The 18068-nt window shown below is 47.6% G+C and overlaps 1 protein-coding gene across 7 annotated transcripts in view; it reads left to right on the top strand.

Annotated features, from left to right (window-relative positions):
- The window catches only part of TTC39A (tetratricopeptide repeat domain 39A), a 48264-nt gene that overhangs the window by 17354 nt on the left and 12842 nt on the right, over positions 1-18068 (top strand). For 5 of the 7 annotated variants that reach the window (XM_079154508.1, XM_079154502.1, XM_079154503.1 and 2 more), the window contains exons 2-8: positions 1749-1853; positions 10153-10284; positions 11148-11224; positions 12015-12082; positions 14272-14336; positions 15648-15747; positions 16464-16529. In XM_079154508.1, the coding sequence (XP_079010634.1) occupies positions 1749-1853; positions 10153-10284; positions 11148-11224; positions 12015-12082; positions 14272-14336; positions 15648-15747; positions 16464-16529 (613 nt within the window). The remainder of the gene's footprint in view (positions 1-1748; positions 1854-10152; positions 10285-11147; positions 11225-12014; positions 12083-14271; positions 14337-15647; positions 15748-16463; positions 16530-18068) is intronic. The other 2 variants (XM_079154506.1, XM_079154507.1) reach the window with 1 other exon arrangement.

Raw genomic sequence — 18068 nt, 5'->3', positions numbered from 1 at the left:
AGATAGTAAAGAAACAAGTTGAGAGACATGAAATAGGGAATAAAAATGTCTAGCAGAGAAGAGAGAAGGGGTAGGAGGTGACCAGAGTGGAAGGAGAGTATTCCAACAGACTTGGGTAAAGATGATAGAGATTTGGGCCACTGGGTGTGGAAAGGGGTAATTTTTTTTTTTTTTTTTTTTAGTGGTGGTGGGGTACTAGGGACTTAACCCAGGGGCACTTTATCACTGAGCTACATCCAAGCTCATTTTATTTTTTATTTTGAGATAGGATCTCCCTAAGTTGCTTAGGGCCTCGCTATGTTGCTGAGGCTGCCCTCAAGTTCATAATCTCCCTGCCTCAGCTGCCCAGGTCTCTGGTATTACAAGGGTGGGGCACCATGCTGGGCAAGAGGGTGGTTTTGAGACATTAAGGTAGTACAATTGATAGTGCTTGGTGATGTAGTGGATGACGATGGCTCGTGACAGGAGTGTGTCAAGGATAACTGTCAGAACTGGGGTTGTGGCTCAGTGGTAGAATGCTTGCCTAGCATGTGTGAGGCACTGGGTTCAATCCTCAGCACCACATAAAAATAAGTAAATCAAATAAAGGTATTGTGTCCATCTACTAAAAAATTATTTTAAAAAGGATAACTATCAGATTTATGGCTTGAGAAACTGGGGAGAGATGTGTCACTTATTAAAATGGCAGAACTGAGAGAGAACACATTTGGGAGAATGAACAGGAGTTTAAACAGGACACATCTCACTTTGCCTGGGAAAAGCTGCTGATGTATTGCAGAGGAAGCACTAGAGTTGGGCCTCAAGGTATGTGTAGTTTACCTAGTGGAGAAGAAGAGTTCTCTTAACTTATTTTTTGGGGAACAGGATTTCCCTTCAATTATATCACTAAGCTCCTTCCTGGAACCTTCCTTCACTCACAAGAGACGCTTTGAGAAGAATCATTCTCTATCAAATAGACCTCTGGGATCTTCCTCATTTCACATCTAATTTTTTAGATGGGAGTGCTGAAGCCCAGAAAAGTTAGGGTCTTTTTCAGTTATTCATTCACCTCACATATATGTTAAAAGCCAATTTTGTGTCAGATCCTAGGTGATGGGAGATACAGCAGTGATCAAAACTAAGGTTCCTGTCTTTTAGGTGTTTATATTTTAGTGGAGAGAGAGACAGACAGACAGACAAACCATAAACACAAAAATATATCACATGTCAAAGAATGATAAGAACCTCAGAGAACTGTAGGGACTGGCGGTGCAGGTGTGCGAGAGGTGTGACTGGGAAGGTGAGACCTGAGTATGGAATGCCTGGGCTCATGGCCCATTATGACAGTGTTCAGGGTTCTAGAGTGCAGACCTGAGAGGCAGGAGGAATCTCGGAGAAGGAGGGAGAGAGGGACAGAGAGGGACTTTGTGGGTGGGCTGCACCCCCCTGGGGGGGGCAGCAGAGCCTGATGGGTCAAAAAGGTCACAAGGACTACCACTGCCCTTGTGCAGGGTAAGATACGTTTATTCCTGAGGCCTTCTTATCTTATCCCCTATTCTCAGCCCCTCCCCCAGATCTCAGATGGTACTCCCTTCTGCTCCTCTTCTCACCATTGGGGACATTGAGAGGTGGGTCCAAATTGTCCCTGCATCCCAGTACTGAGTGGGCAGCCTGGAAGGGCTTGGGAAAGGAATCCAAGGCTAACCAGAGAGGTGGAGTGGCCAGGAGGGTCTGAGGCTCCAGGGTCAGGCTCGTGTCTCTCCCCTCAGGACTCCTGTGAGCAACCTCCATGAGGCCCTGGACCAGTGCATGACGGCCCTGGACCTGTTCCTCACCAACCAGTTCTCAGAAGCACTCAGCTACCTCAAGCCCAGGTGAGCTTAAGCCCCAGTGGGGGTGGGGGGGCAGAGGTGCATGTGCACATGTGTGTGCAAATGTGTGTGTACAGATGGGGCATGTTGGTCATGGAGAACCAGAGGTTTTATGTGATAAGAACCTCATGTAACTCGATGCCTTCAGCTTTCTGGGTCACCGTGACCACTGAGAAGTCCCATGAAATGGCCCAGGCTCCCTGTCCCACAGCCTGTGAGCCTCTAGGCCTTCTCCAAGGTCTCTGTGACTTTATTTGCCTCTTCCCACTTCAGTTCTTGTTCCTGCTGAGTCTGTTGGGGCTTCTCCCCATCAGCTAACAAAGTCGCTTTGCTCACTTTCCCCAGTGCACTTGGGTTGCCTACCTCCTGAGCATCAGGGTAATAATGAGCACTGCTCCTTTAATCAATTCCTCCAGTGTTTGCTGTCTTATTCTTGATAATATGCATATACTGCTTTTTCTTATCATTTTTCTTTGTTTTTAAAATTGAGATGTAATTCTTATTCCATTTTTTTTTTAATTTTTTTTTTTTTTTTTTTTTGGTCATCATTGTGTCTTTATTTGACTTATTTATATGTGGTGCTGAAAATCGAACCCAGGGCCTCACATATGCTAGGCAAGCTCTCTACCACTGAGCAACAACCCCAGCCCTGCTTACATTCTTTATTTGCTGTTTCTCTCTTTCTAAAAATTGGTTCTTTTTAGTTATACACAACAGTAGAATCCATTTTGTCATAATTATACAAGCATGGAATATATCTTATGAAAGCCACCTTTTTTTACTTAACACTTTTAAACCTCATCTCTTGGTAGACAGAATTTAGCTTTCTTACACATTTGCCCCACTCTTCCCCTCATCCTTCTCTTATCATTTTATCACAAATATTGACAAAATCAATAATCAATATTTACATTATTATATTTTTGTATTTTTTTTTGTTGCAGAGATAGGTTGTGTATTAGTTCGATGTTTCCTTGCCTAATTTGCTACACATTTAACCTTAACTCTTTATAATCACTCCACCAGCTGATCCTATTATGAGTTTTTCCCTAAATGTCCAACATACCAAGTGAGCGCTCAGTCCCTATTCCTCCTGGAAACCTGGGTGGAGGCGTCTCCAGGCCACCTCCCAGCTGCCCCCCAAGCTCTTGTTGCCTCTCCGCTGTTTCTCTGAATCCAGGTCTTCCTCTCACATCTCTACCTCATTTTGTCAGAACATGTCCTCTAGAAATTTCCTAACAGAGTTGCAGGAGTTTGAAGACATAGGCCCTGCTTTCTAGCGTCTTCTGTCTCTGTGTCTAATTCTACTTTTCACGTGATCTTTTTTCCTTCTCTAGAAATATTTAGAATCTTCTCTTTTGTTCTTGAAAATCTGGGGTTTCACAGTGATGTGCTGAAACAAAAGTCATTTTTTATCCCATTTTATTTTCGGCGGGGAGAGACTCAGTTCTAGGAAATCCCTTCATATTCTGTTTCTCTTTCCTGGCTTTCTTTAGATCAGTCCTCTTCTAAGGCTCTTATCTCCCCTTCCTCTTTTTGATCCTTTATCTTTTTCTTCCTCCAGTTTTTGGGAATTCCCTTTACCTTATCTTTAAGTCCTTGTATTGACTGCTCTACAATTATGTGATAATTTTTGAGTATTCTGCATTGTTCTCTAGCTCTTCTTTTTTCCTATAACATCTTATTGATTTATGGACGTATCATATTTTTTATAGTTACATTTGGAATGTGAGGTCCTGTACAACAGAACCTGACATAGTAAGCTTTCTAATTTATCATGGTTGTTGTTATTATCACCACAGCTTATTATCCCTTTCTAAAACCCTCTGTTCTTTTCCCATGATCTTCATTCTTTTCATATGATCTTGGCTTCTCCAGTTTACTGGATTCTGTCTAATGGTGGGAACCCTCTTCTCATGGGTTTTTTTCTCAGATACCTGATGATTCCAGGTCATTCTTAATAGTTAAAGGTCAAAGTTAATGATCAAAGGCCAGCTGGAAAGCCTGTGCCAAGTAGCCTTGTGATTGGTGAGATTGATTCTTGGATGCTCTGGCAGAGAGCTACTGTCCCCCAGATGTCAGCATCTCGTGTGTTCCAGCTTCCTGAGAAGAATCCTCCATTTCTAAGCCTAGACAGAGAACCCAGGGCCTCCTGAGTCCTGAGGTGCTAGGAGGAGGCTGGGATCCAATCATGTCACCTGTCTATTTTCCTTTAACCTCCCTCTCTTCAGTGGTAGGATAGCCTCTATATTGCTATACCCAAATCCCAAATAGTGCTATTTCCCAATAGCAATGCCCAGGTAGGGTTACTGGTTTCTACAAGTCCCAGAACAGGCTGTTCACTTTCTGTAGAGTCGACTGGCCCATCATTCTGTTGTCTGGGCTCAGGGCCCAGCCTCTGGGGTGTGGTGATCAGAATGAATCTTTCTGGTAGCTATCCTACACCTCATTCCCACCCTCTGAGGGAAACCTGGTGAACCAGGCAGGCCCCATCCTGCTCCATCAATAATGTCCAGGCTTCCTTCCCAATAGTTTTTGTTCGTTTTTTGATTTGTAGTACTGGGGGTTGAACCTAGGGATGCTCCATATTGAGCTACACCCCCAGCCTTTTTTCTCACTTTTTATTTTGAGACAAGGTCTTACTAAGTTGCTGAGGCTGGCCTTGAACTTCGCAATCCTTCTTCCTTAGCCTCCTGAATCTCTGGAATTGTATCATGTGCCCCTGCACCTGGCCCCTTCCCAATAGTTTTGGAAGACTTCTTGCTCCCACTTCCATCATGGTCATTTCCTGTCTCTCATTGTCCTGGAACCCAGAACATAGCCACTTCCTGCACTGGAAACTGGCTATCCCAGGACTATACCGCCATGCCTTAAACACTGACACTGGCCTTTCTCCTTATACCCTGAGGCCCATTGAAGACCCCGTCACACCTTGGTTTAACTCTAGACTGTCCTGCAGACTTAGAGCCAACAGAAGAAAATCAGAGCATAGAGAAAAAAATAAACCAAAACTCCCACTAAAAGCACACAGCATGTTATACCCAGGCCCTTAATCTGAACCTACCAAAAGGTCCCCAGGAGGGATTTCCCTCCTCCCCTCCCTCACCTCAGGGGAGCACTCCAAAGATAAACCCTCACCCTAAAGGAGGTACCCTGGAAAGCCAGTCTTCCCAGGGGTCCCCTCTTACCTCGCATATAGAGCAGGGTAGCCTCAGTGCAGCCCTGAGTCTGAGTGCTTTCCCATAGGTGGCAGCGTCAATAGCATGCTCTCCCTACCTTGCCTTGTGACAACCAAGAATGCCTCCAAAATTGCCAAAAGTCCCAAGGGGAGTAAAATTATGTCCCACCATGTGATAGCCAAAACACGTTTCTAAAGTTGCCAGTGTCCTTGAGGGGCATGTTGTGGGGCAAAAAAAATACCTTGCCACCTCCACTGAGAACCACTGGTTTAGGGAAAATGATTCTTGCTAAAAAACGTTCCCCGGTCCCCATTTGTAGCTTCTGAAGCTTCAAGAGAGGTTGGGATTCAATTTCATTCACTGTCACATGTTGTCTTGTTTAATTGTCCATCTTAGCTGTGGGGGATGTTAACCCGCTCTTACTCCCTGGGGAAGGCACTAGGTTTACCAAGTTAACCTTCCTTATGTCTGTGTTGCTAACTTAGCTCTATATCTGTCTAGAAGTACTGTCTCTGGAACATGGAGGCTACCTTGTTAATTTTCTCAGTGAATCAGTGATCATGGTTCATAAGTGGCAGAGCCAGGATTCAAATCAGGGCCACCTGGCCCACAGCCCCTCTCTGACCCCTGTGCTCTCTTGGGTCTTGGCAGGGTGGAGGCGGTCACCTTGCATAGGAGGGCCTCTCCACCAGGAGGAGTGAAGAGGTAGGAGAGGGTGTGCATAGACCTGCATGTGCCTGGGCGCAGGAAGCTCAGGGTGTGTCCATATGGATGTCCTGGAATTTCTCTGAGGGTAAGGTCACCTGATGAGACTGAGGGGTTAGGCAGTGGGGGGTGGGACACAGGGAGAGAAAAAGTTGTTTCTGAGTGGTGTGACAGGTCTGGCTGGGCCCCTAGCCTGGGGCGTGCCTGTCTGCCAGGTGATTCTCTCTCAAAGTGCTCAGTGGCAGTGTGGAAGCAGGGGGCAGTCCTGCAGTCCCTGGACTGGGGTTCCTAACTGGGAGCATCAGAAGGTCAGCGGACTTAGCCCTGAGTATTCTGACTAGAGAAGGGCTGGTATGAGGAAGGTAGGCTGAGGGGTCCAGAAAAGGAGACGGGTTAGAGGTAGGGGACAGGGTAGTGGGAGTGAGGAACAAAGACAGGAAGCTAGGGAAACAGTGGTTGGGAGGGTGCTGGCATCCTTTAAGGCTCCAGAAGCAGAGCCATTCTGCATGATGAAGATGAGGTCAAGGGGAGTCAGGGGAAGGGAGTGTAGGAGGGGACAATACCTCGTGAATTCCCCCATGAGGTGTCCTGGGGCTCTAGTACAGTGCAAGACATGGGCTGTTGTCAGGTCCAAGCAGGGGAACAGTGAAAATGTTAAGTGTTGCTTAGAGCTACACAGGGACCTAACTCATGTGGGGTCAGGAAGGCTTTGGTGCCCACTGCATAATTTTTTTTTCTTTTTTTGTTTCGTTTCGTGTGTGTGTGTGTGTGTGTGTGTGTGTGTGTGTGTGCACGCACACGCGTGCAAGTGCATGTGCCCTCATGTGCACACCTGTATGCTAGGAATTGAATCCAGGGACATTTTACCACTGAGCCACATCCCCAGCCCTTTTTATTTTTTTATTTTGAGAACAAGTCGTGCTAAGTTGCTTAGGGCATCACTAAGTTGCTGAAGCTGGTCTGGAACTTGAAATTCTCCTGCCTCAGCCTCCTGAGTTGCTGGGGTTACAGATGTATGCCACTGTCCTGGCTTTTATTTTTTATGTTGAGACAGGGTTTTGCTAAATAGCCTTGAACTTGGAATCTTCCTGCTTCAGTCTCTTCAGTCTCTTGAGTTGTTGGGATCATGCTTAGCAAGACACATAATTTTTAGATTCCATCACAAAACGAAAATGTGGGGTCATTTGTTCCCATATTATTAAGAATTTTGAGCTGGGCACAGTGGCACATACCTGTAATCCCAGCAACTCCAGAGGCTAAAGCAGGAGGATCACAAGTTCAGAGCCAGCCTCAGCAATTTAGTAAGACCCTAAGCAACTCAGTGAGACCCTGTCTCTGAATAAAATACAAAAAGGACTGAGGACATGGCTCAGTGGTTAAATGCCCCCGAGTTCAATCCCTGGTACCAAAAGGAAAAAAAAAAAAAAAAAAAAAAAAAGAATTTTGAGGCAATGACAACAGAGAATCAAACCAAACATGGGACCTATTTATTTATTTATTTATTTAGTTGTAGATTAACACAATACCTTTATTTTATTTATTTTTTATGTGGTGCTAAGAATTTAACCCAGTGCCTCACATATGTGTGGCAAGCACTCTACCACTGAGCCACAATCACAGCCCCAAATGTGGGACCTTTTTAGGTGCAACGCTCTGTGCAGTGGAACAGATCAAATACCTATGAAACTGACCTTGAAAGGCTTCCTGGAAAAAGTGACATTTACACTGAGATGGGCTGGATGACAAGTTGGCTGTATGGTGAGGGTGTTTGCAGGCAGAAGGAACAGTTTGTCCATGAACCTGAGTGAATGAGGCTCTGGTGCATTTGAGGATGGAGACCCTCAACCTGGCCAGAGTAGGGAGAGCTGAGGCAGGTCCCAGCAGGGGAGGGTTCCAGCAGCCTGAGGGAAGGTGAATGGGATGTGCAGTCCCCTGGAAACAGCTTGTCTTCAGAGGGCAGTGAGGTGAGGGCTGAGAGGACCAGGATGAGGGACCAGGAAGTGGGAGCTCTGATGAAGAAGGAGTAGAGACAAGGTGAAGCAGAGGGCTGTGTCTGCCTCCAGACATACTTGGGAAGTGAGGCCCCAGGCTGGAGTTGGGTCAGGATGAGGAGGCCCAGATGATGGAGGCAAGGGCAGGCAGGATGGCTGATAATGCCTAACCCTTGGGTGCTAGACAGGAAGGAAGAACTTGAGGCCACCTCAAGTGGCCAAGGGGTCCCCAGTCCCATCACCCTGCTCTGTTGATGGCTATTCCAGCACCCTCCCCATCTTGATCACTACTCTGGGTCCTGGAAGATGGGACCCCAGTGAACATTGTTTGGTAGAGCTGATTCAGCACAGGGGTGTGGGACCTGGATGCTTTGTGTGCAAATAAAAATGTGGGGTGCACAGTATACTTGTCATATCTGAGGTTTGGGGTTTGTCTTACCTCTGTACCCCAGTTTTCAGTCCTGATAAAAGGGGCCTTCCAGGTGGTAGGCTGGGACATGGGGCCAGGATTCTTAGCCACAGATGCATGTTGGGGCCTTGGAACTCAGACTAGAAATTCTACTTTGTCTGCCAGCTGCACAGGTGGGGCTGTTCCTCCTTCTGGGCCCAGCACCAGACTGGGCTCAGCAGGGAAGCTGGACAGGTGGGGCTGATTTCTGGGGCTCAGACCTGTGGAGGAAGAGGAAGAGAGAGGCTGGGTCTTGGGAGTTGGAGAGGCCTGAGGAAGGGGTTGGGGGGTACCAGGGGGATAAATGTCTGTGCTGCTAGAGAAGCCCCTCATTAAGGAGAGGACTGGGAAGAGACCTTGGCCCTGGCAGGGCATGGAGAAACTCAATTTACTGAGCATAGATAATGTGTCCCCTGACCTGGGTGTCACTCAAAAAGCCCTAGGACAGAAGGGTTATTGTATTCATTTTACAGAGGAAAAGCTTGAGGCTCAGAGATATTGTGAGGTTTACCAGAGTTACACAGCTTGTGACTGGCAAAGCTGAGACTCCAGTCTGTGTCTGAGGGACTCTAAGTCCAAGTTTGACCCCCACTTCAGGCAGCTACCTTTCCACAAACTTCTGTCCCCAGAGGAAGCATTGCTAGCACAAGCCTGGTAAGGTGTCCTGAGGACGGGCAGGCATTGAGAGGGGTCCTCACGCTTTTTGTTTCCTTCAGAAAACTTTGGCTTTCAAGGGGCATAACACCTAAGTCAGTGATCCAGAAATAAAAAAAAGCAATTCAATTTACAGGTGTTCATGGACAAGAAAGGAAGACGGTTAGAGTCACATGATTTTATGATAAAACTCTATAAACCTTAGTCATCTCTCTTTCCTGTGAAGTTCCCAGCATAAGCTTGGCACTGAGGAGTTTTGTAAATAATTGACAAGGGCACGTGGGGAGGCTGTGCCAGGCAAGCTGCTCCCTCCTGTCAGTCCCAGGGGCCACAGGGCCCAGGCCAGCCAGCATCATCGCCCCTTCTTGCAGAAGCAGCCACCAAGGCCCAAACTGGCATGGTTCCTGTGCCTCCTTGCCCTCTGCCCTCTGTATATATTAAGCTAAATGCTGCCCCCTTCCTGCCCAAATACACTTCCACAGAGAAGCCCCTGGTTGTGGAGGAGCAGGGAGGCAGGAGGTAAAGGCTGAGGACAGAGGTGAGTCACACCCAAGCTCTGTCCTGGAGGTGCCCACAGTCTTTGGAGACAGCTGAGCCTGTGCCAATGACACTTCAGTGTGACCTCTGCCTGGGCACAGGCACACAGTCCCTGAGGACGAGCCCTGGATTCCCAGGAGGTGTAGGCAGGGGAAAGGCATCTCAGGGCACAGGAACCACAAGGGAAAGACCCAGAGGAGAGCATGGGGTTTTTTTTGGGACGATCTATGGGTTAATTGAGGCCAGTGGTATAATATTCAGTGTAACCAGACCATGGAGGGGTGGAGCTTTTATCCAGTGGAACTGGGAATGTCGAACCAGGGGCTAATGGTCAGATGATGGGACAAACAGAGAGAGCACAGGTGGTCCAGACAGTTGGGGATGAGAGCTAGCCCAAGGGTGGGGCTTGGGGATAGAAGGGATCTTGGGAACAGACAGGACCGGGGATTGCCTGCTGGGGGTGAGGGCAGAAGCAAGAGGCAGACCCTGGTTTGGGGAAGGGCAGCCTCAGCCACACTTCTCCAGACCCTTAGTCCTCAAGCTACCTTGATGCTACCACCCCTCCCAGCAAGAGGAGAAACTGAGGCTCGAATTTGGAAGGTCATTTAAGGCCCCTCAGCAGGAAGAAGATCTGGGAACAGCATCCGAGGTCTTTTGAGTGGCAGTGAAAGGGTCAGATTGGACCTGCTTCCCTTACACAAAGCTGGGAGGGGATGGCAGGTGATCCCTTGGCCAGTCACCTCTGGAGCTTGAGGAGTGGTGCCCTCAACGTCCCCTCTCTCTGGCAGAACCAAGGAGAGCATGTACCATTCACTGACGTATGCCACCATTCTGGAGATGCAGGCCATGATGACCTTCGACCCCCAGGACATCCTGCTTGCTGGCAACATGATGAAGGAAGCGCAGTTGCTGTGTCAGAGGTCAAGGCTATGGGGGAGCAGGGACTGGGGTTGTGAGGCCCACCTGTCACTCTGGCCTATCCTAGTGCCTAGCATGCCACTATTAGTGCTGCTGCTTTTGGCTAAGAGGTTTTGTCCTCAAGTGCTGAGAGCTGTACCTGCCAACTCTGTATTAGGGCTTTGTTATCTGAGCTAATTACTGAACAGCCTCTGGGGACCAGTCTTGATTGGGAGAAAAATCTGGCTCTGTCACTTCATAACTCTGATCTTGGCAGGTCCTCTCTGGACTTGACTTTCCTCTTCTGTAAAATGGGTGTGATGATTATGCATGATGGGTTGTTCTAGATATTGCATGAAGACATGGATCACAGGACCTGATGCATAAGTAAATGTGTTCAGTCCATATTTGCTGCATGCATGAATGGACCAACACACCCAAATGTTTGGGCCAGACCTGGAAACCTAGATCATCAAACCAGGACAGTTTTCATGCCTGTACCACCAGGCAGGGACATGGGCACAGAGAGTGAAAACCCAGCATGATTCCAGGGGTTCATGGGGTTTTGAGTGTCAGGCCCAAGAAGTGGGAAAGACTCCTGGAGGAGGTAACACCTGAGTAGGGCCCTGGAGTGTGACCAGTGCTGGTTAGGACAGAGGGAATGAGGACAGGGCTCCAGGCAGAGACAATAGCAGGAACAAAGAGGGAAAAAGTCCGTAATTTGGGGGAGCTGCCAGGAGCTCAGTATCTGGAGAATCCTATGGGAGGGGCCTGTACACCTTGGAATTTTCTGGAGTATAGCAAAGAAAGCCAAAGACAGTATGACCTGGGCTGGTCCTCTCTCTTGTCCCCACTTAATGACCTTAGGCCTCTTCTTCCTCTTCAGGCACAGGAGGAAGTCTTCTGTGACAGACTCCTTCAGCAGCCTGGTGCACCGCCCCACCATGGACCAATTCACAGAAGGTGTGGCATCTGGGAAGTCCTTCCAACCATGCCAAGCCCAGATGGCCCAGCTCCAGGCCTGGGGAGTGAGGGGAAGGGCAGTTATTTTCCCAGTTGTTACCATGGGTGCAGGGCCCTGGCCTACACATGGGGACATGGATGTGTCAGGCCTGGGACCTTTTCAGGAGTGGCCCTCTGGTGAGGGTGTGGGGAAACCTGCCCACCCAACAGAATTCCTGGCTGAGAACCTGGACTGAGGAAAGGGAAACTGTCATAACAACCAAGGGGACCAGGGGTGCTAGAATGGAGTCAGGTGCACTGATGGGCTTGCCTTAGTCAGGTTGTGAGCCCCAAGGGGAAACTGGTCTTAGGAACTGACATGCCAAGCTAGACAGATGGTAGCCCCAGAAGAGATGGTCTAGGCTACTGTAGACTATGTGGTGTCTTTTTGCCATGACCTGTGTGCAGTAGCCAACCATGAGTTTGGTGCATTTCAGCACAGGGACAAATGATCTCACCCACCTGAGAGCCCTGGGAGATTTTAGTATCCATCAGTGCAGCAGTGGGCTGGGTGCAGCGGTGCCTGCAGTGATGCTTGGGGAAGGAGAGTGCGCTGTGCCTGTATTTTGGGTGTTGAGGCTGGGAGCCAGTCCAAACTCTAGGGGGACAGATCTGAGCTCGCTTGGGACAAGGTGACTGGGCAGAAGTAGGGGAGGTGCTGACACAGCCTCCCTTTCTTTTGGGGAAAGAGGGAGCTGGAGGGCTCCCGTCTCCTGCCTGCAGGACTGGTTTTTTTTTTTTTTTCCTGCAGAGGAAATCCACGCTGAGGTCTGCTATGCAGAGTGCCTGCTGCAGAGAGCGGCCCTGACGTTCCTGCAGGTAGGGACCCCTCCTTTTGCTGGGATGCTGGGAATTTCAGATCACTTACCATGTCCATGCAGATGGGCACATAGCAACGGGGACCCTCCCCTTGTGATCCTCTGCTCCTGGCCCTGGTCATGGCCAGTCTCCCTGTGGAGGGAGTGGACTCTCCCTCTCCCACCTAGCACAGGTGCTCCCACCCAGTCCCAGGGTGTTGCTTCCACCTTTTCACTGCTACTGCTCTTGTTTATAGCCATGTGGGACAACAGGCATTTTCACAAAGCCTGTTTTACACTTGCTTCTGTCTGTCAACACTGGTAGTACCTGCAGTGCCCCTGGCTTTTGCACGCAGCCCAGGTATCTCCTTTTTTCACACTTCACACACATTAGTTTGTTTTTACATAGGTTTACATTATTATTTAATCTTCACCTCAGAAGCCAGTGAAGAGGCGATTTAAAGGAGTCATTTTCCCAAGGTCATGTGATTAGCAAATGGCCTCCTTACCACACAGTAGGATTTATGAGAGCTACACTGCACAATTTTCCCAGAAAGCCTGGGTTGTCATTATAACATATCATCAGCATATTTGGAGGGAAAGGGACACATGTAGGTGCTGGTTGTTATTCTCAGCTCTTTTTTTAAAATTATCTTTTTGGACCTCTAGTGATTAGAATTAGATTAATCCTAAGATTTGGTTTAGGACTCGCTATAATAATTGCACCATGAATGACTTGTTTGTTTGTTCAAACATACTAGGGAATGAACCCAGGGGTGCTTAACTACTTAGTCACATCCTCAGCCCTTTTTATTTTTTATTTTGAGATAGAGTCTCACTAAATTGCTGAGATTGGCCTTAAGCTTGTGATTTTCCTGCTTTAGCCTTCAGAGTTGCTGGGATTGCTGGCACGTGCCACCACTCTTAGCTGCTTATTCTATTTATTATATTATTACAAATAAGAAACACCTTCAACCCCCTCAAGAACAGCACTGGTGGAAACTCTCCTGGCCCTCTGGGATCCTGCCACCATCCTGGCCTCCCTCCACAGGGGAAGCCACTATCTTCAGATTCCTCCATCCCCCACCTATTGTTAAAAACAGATTATCAAACAGCAAGAGGAGGTGTTATGGACATGACTGTATAGTGAACAGGAAATGAATAAGCTATAAAATGCAGTGTTAAACTCTGGGTACTACTTAAAGCAATCAAATAGCCATTCAACTCCTGTCCTACTGATCAATCACCCACAAGTAATATTTTAATCACCCATCAGTACCTTCGACAGTTGCTGGGTTCTTTTCCATATTTTTATTGTTGCATTATAATTATACATAATATTGTTACATAACATAGTTACGTGTTCCTACATGCACACAATATGACAACATACAATTTGTGCAATATGGTTCCCCAGTATCTCTCCTTTTCTTTCCCCCCTGTCTCCCTGGTTCTTTTTCTCGACTCTACTGTTCTCCCCTTATTTTCATGAGATACTCACCTCCTGTTTTTCCCTCCTTTTCCTCTCTAGTGTCCACATATAAGAGAAAATGTACAACCCTAAGATAAAACAAACTCTGTGTTTGGTTTAATTTCACTTAACATAATGCTCTCAAATTTCATCCATTTTCCTGTATATTTCATTTCCTGTAATAATTTCATTCTTATTTATGAATGAATAAAACTCTATTGTGTATATATATATATCACATTTTCTTTATCCATTCATCTGTTGATGGAAGCTAGGCTGGTTCCATAATTTGGCTATTGTGAATTGTGCTGCTATAAACATGGTTATTCATCTGTTGCTACAGTATGCTGACTTAATTTTTTAGGATAAATACCAAGGAGTGGTATAGCTGGGTCATATGGTAGCTATTTTTTGTTTGTTTTACCATTCCAAAATTTCTAAGGGTTTGAGACATTAGTTACTTTCCAAACAGTAAAATCATTTTTATAAAAAACAAACAAACAAACACACAAAAAACAGATTATCAGCTTCCTATTTGTATCTGAACAACACATTGTTATGCTTTAGTGTTTTTGAACTTCCCAAGGGCTCAGGCTATGTGTTGCTTTCTTCACTTGTCCTCACGTGCCTGCATGATATTGTCTTCGATAAACATACCCCAGTATGTTTATCCACACTTCTGTTGGGTTGTTTTTGGTTCTGAAGCCTGGACTGGCTCTCAGCATCTCTCCCTCCTGCAGGATGAGAACATGGTGAGCTTCATCAAGGGCGGCATCAAAGTTCGAAACAGCTACCAGACCTACAAGTGAGTGAGGCTCGCCAGCAAGAGAGCTGGGAGGCCTGGGGCCATGGCATCTACTACCTCAGGCTGCTCTGTGGGAGGCAGAGTATTGACTGGAGGCTGGAAGCCTAGAGTGCTGAGCTCAGGCAGATTTCTGCAGCCCCAGTGTCTCAGTGTTCTGAAGTAATATTCCCCAGGTTTTCTGACTGTGTCTGTTCCTTTGGTCTCCTGAGTGCCTTCTCTGTGGCTGAGCCTCTGTTAGGGGAAAATTAGACCCAGGTTTCACACAAATAGCTTGGTCTAGTGGAGGCAGAGAGACAGACCCAAGAACAGTCATTCAAGGAACAGTAGAACTACTACACATGCATGAGTGCCCAGTCAAACTCTGCTTTCCCCAAGCTTTTCTCAACTCCTCCAGTAGACAGAGATTGTATACACATACACACACACACCCCACCTCTGAGGGCCAGAATCATATCCATACCATCTGGGTTCCTGACTTTTAGCCCTGGACCAGCCACAGGTTGTGTTTATGAATGAAAGATTGAATGAATGAAAGGAAGAATGGTACAATCCAGGGCACTTTTACCCAGTATGACTCCTCAATCCCTTATCTTATCTTATAATCCTTATCTTATTATAATCCAGCATCAAATAAAGCTCTCAAAACTCAAGTTTCCCCCCTAAATTTTACATTAAAACTTATTTCCCATTAAAAATTTGAGACTACTTGCCATCTTCACCTTCTCTCATGTAGTGTGACTGTTTCCCTGCAGACAGGTGTTGCTCATCAATGTGACAAATGTGGCTGGGATGTTACAGACCATGCAGTTCCATGTTCCCTTGGAGACCCTGGTTGGAATTGTCCAAGGTCAGCCAGACAAGTGCTCTGACCCCTCAGTCTCCCTGTTAGCTGTCAGAATGATGTCTCCAAAACACACCTGGTCAGGTCACCTCTTGCCAACTCCTGAGGCTCCTCCTGCTCTGAGAAAAGACTCTTCATCACTATCCAGCCATTCCTGAGAGCTCTTCCCTGCATTCCATGCCACATCCCCTCCTTTTACTCAGCCTCAGACCTTGAGCTTTTCTCCAGTTCTTCAAATACGCCCAGCTGAGTCCTGCCTCAGGGACTTTGGATATGATGTTTGGTCAGGAACACTCTGTACCAGGCTAGCTGCAACTCACCCTTAAGTTTTCTGCTCAAATGTCACTTCTCCAGAAATGTGTGAATCTACCACCAGGGAGTTGTTAGATCAGGCTAAGATGCAGTTGACCTTGGGCCCCAGCTCCTGCCCCCAGCATGTGGCTGAAACAGAGCTTTGCCTTTTCCCACAGGGAGCTGGACAGCCTTGTCCAGTCCTCACAGTACTGCAAGGGAGCGAGCCATAGGCACTTTGAAGGAGGAGTGAAACTTGGTGTAGGAGCCTTCAACCTGGTGAGTGGGAATTCCCTCTCCCCATTTCCATGGTGTCCGGGTTCCAGATAAGTCTCCCCTGCATGTCTCTGCCACATATGATCACTACTGAATGCCACCATCCTATCTTTGTGCCAGGTACCAGGACCCAGAGATAAACCTGGTATATTGCCAACCTTCAGAGGCTCACAGCTGGGGTGTGGGTGGAGGGTGCTGGAGCCTTCTCCAGGGACTCCATCTGTGCATCTGTGTGTCAAGTTGGTGGCTCAAAATTTACGGTTGGGGGAAAATCATTATAGCACTAGAACTTGACAAACCAGATACATCAGGGCTTTAATGGCAGGGAAAGCAACAGGCCTGGAAACAGCTGGTGACCCAGAGGACAGAGAGCCTAGTCCTTTTCCAGGGGAGTTGGGGAAGTTTTTCTGGGGGGGAGAATAAACATCTGAGCAGGATCTTAAAGGATCCACAGGAGTTTGCAGATAGGGAAGGATATTCCAGGCAGAGGGGACAGTGTGTGCTCAGTCAGGGAGACTTGGAAGCACTGTGCCTGTTCTTGGGAGGAGAAGCTGCTCAGATCCCTGCCACATAGGGCTAGGGATCTTTCCAAAGGCCTATGTGGCTAGGGAGGTCATGGCTCTGCTCTCCAGGTGAAGCCTATCCAAAGAGCAGGCCTTGGGGTGGGGCACCCTACCCACTGGGGTGCCCTCACTGTACCCAGCTGTCTATTCCTACAGACGCTGTCCATGCTTCCCACTAGGATCCTGCGGCTACTGGAGTTTGTGGGGTTTTCAGGAAATAAGGTAAACGCCTGCCTTTTAGTGCCCTTGGTTTGCTCAGCCCCAGGCTGAAGCTGGGCTTGACATGGTGCACCTGAGGACCTGGGTGCCAGTCCAGGCGCATCGCACCTCAGTGTGTAACCCTGGACAAAGCCCAAATCTTTGAGTCTGCCTTCACTCCATTCTGGTCATGTGGGGCTACGCCTTCCCTCACCTCTCATGAGGAGGAGAGGCTCTTGGGTAAGGGTGGATGTGAAGGGCAACCCTGAGGGGCCTGGAGTTCTTTTTCCCTCTGATACTTTCTCACTTCAAGACTTTGAGCAAGTCCTTCCCTCCAGGATGATTTTTTGGTGTTTCCACCTCATCTGGGGGATACCCAAAGGAACCCTCTTGTGCATCAGAACTTGAGGAGGAACCAGAGAACTAGAGCACCCAGAGGCTTTACTTAGAGCAGGACCTTGAGCCGCCATTGGAGACAGCGGATCAGGGAGGGCTCCCTGGTGGAGGAGGTTGATGGTGTGGAAGGAGCACTGGCTTGGAAGTCAAGAACCTCATCCCCTTCTTCCTGCAAGCCTGAGCAAATCCCTCCCTCCCCTGAGTTGCCTCTCAGTAAAACAAGAAATTCATATGGGCTGGATGAGTGTTGCTCAGATGTGCACTGTCTCTGGCCTTTCCTGACATCTGCCGTGCCCATGGACCTCTACATTATTATTTATGTATTATTTTTCTAAAAAGTCACTCAATTTTCACTTTATTTTATGAAACCATATTATGCGAAATGTGTATTATTTGGCATAACAACATTATAAAAAATATTATGAGGACTGAACAATCTTATGAAGTGGGGACCCCATAGCTCAACCCTAGACTGCTTCTCTTTGTGAGAAGTGAGCTTAGGGCAAGAGTTTGGACACAGGCCAGCACAGGCCTGGGGCTTTCCTCTGGATAACATCAAGACAGAGAAAGCCAAGGCGGGAGACTGTCACCTGAGACATGGTGCTTATTAATGCCTGTCCTTGGGCCCTCAAAATTTTGGTTGCCAGCTGGGTGTGGTGGTTTAATCCCAGTGACTTGGGAGGATTGTAAGTTTGAGACCAACCTCAGCAATTTAGTAAGGCCCTAAGGACTTAGCAATGCCTTGTCTCAAAATGAAAACAAAAGACAGGGCTGGGGATGTGGCTCAGTGGTTAAACAACCCTAGATTTAATCACGGTACCAAAAAAAAAAAAAAAAGAATTTTTTTTTTTTTTTTTTTTGGATGCCATCTGTGGTCTGTGACTGGAGGCCTCAAAGGTCCCATCCTGTGAGTTTTGCTTTCTAAAGCATACCTTTGGTGGCAGGTAGGGTCACAGGGTGCTGATGGAAGAGAGTATGAGAAAGGCCCTGCATGGGATAGGTATTCCTAACCTGCAGCATCCAGCTTAGGCTTTGTCCCAAAGGCAGGGCAGCCATAGAGGGTTTGAGGTAGGCAGATTTTGGGAAGGACAAGAATGCTGCAGAGTACAGACTGAGGGGCAAGGGACTACAGAGGCAAACAGGTGAAGTCTGGCCCTGCTCCTCCCC

This window comes from Sciurus vulgaris, assembly GCF_902686455.1.
Source record: "Sciurus vulgaris genome assembly, chromosome: 1".
Lineage (NCBI taxonomy): Eukaryota > Metazoa > Chordata > Mammalia > Rodentia > Sciuridae > Sciurus > Sciurus vulgaris.
The sequence above is the reverse complement of the archived record's forward strand: the minus strand, read 5'-3'. Positions and strand labels throughout refer to the sequence as shown.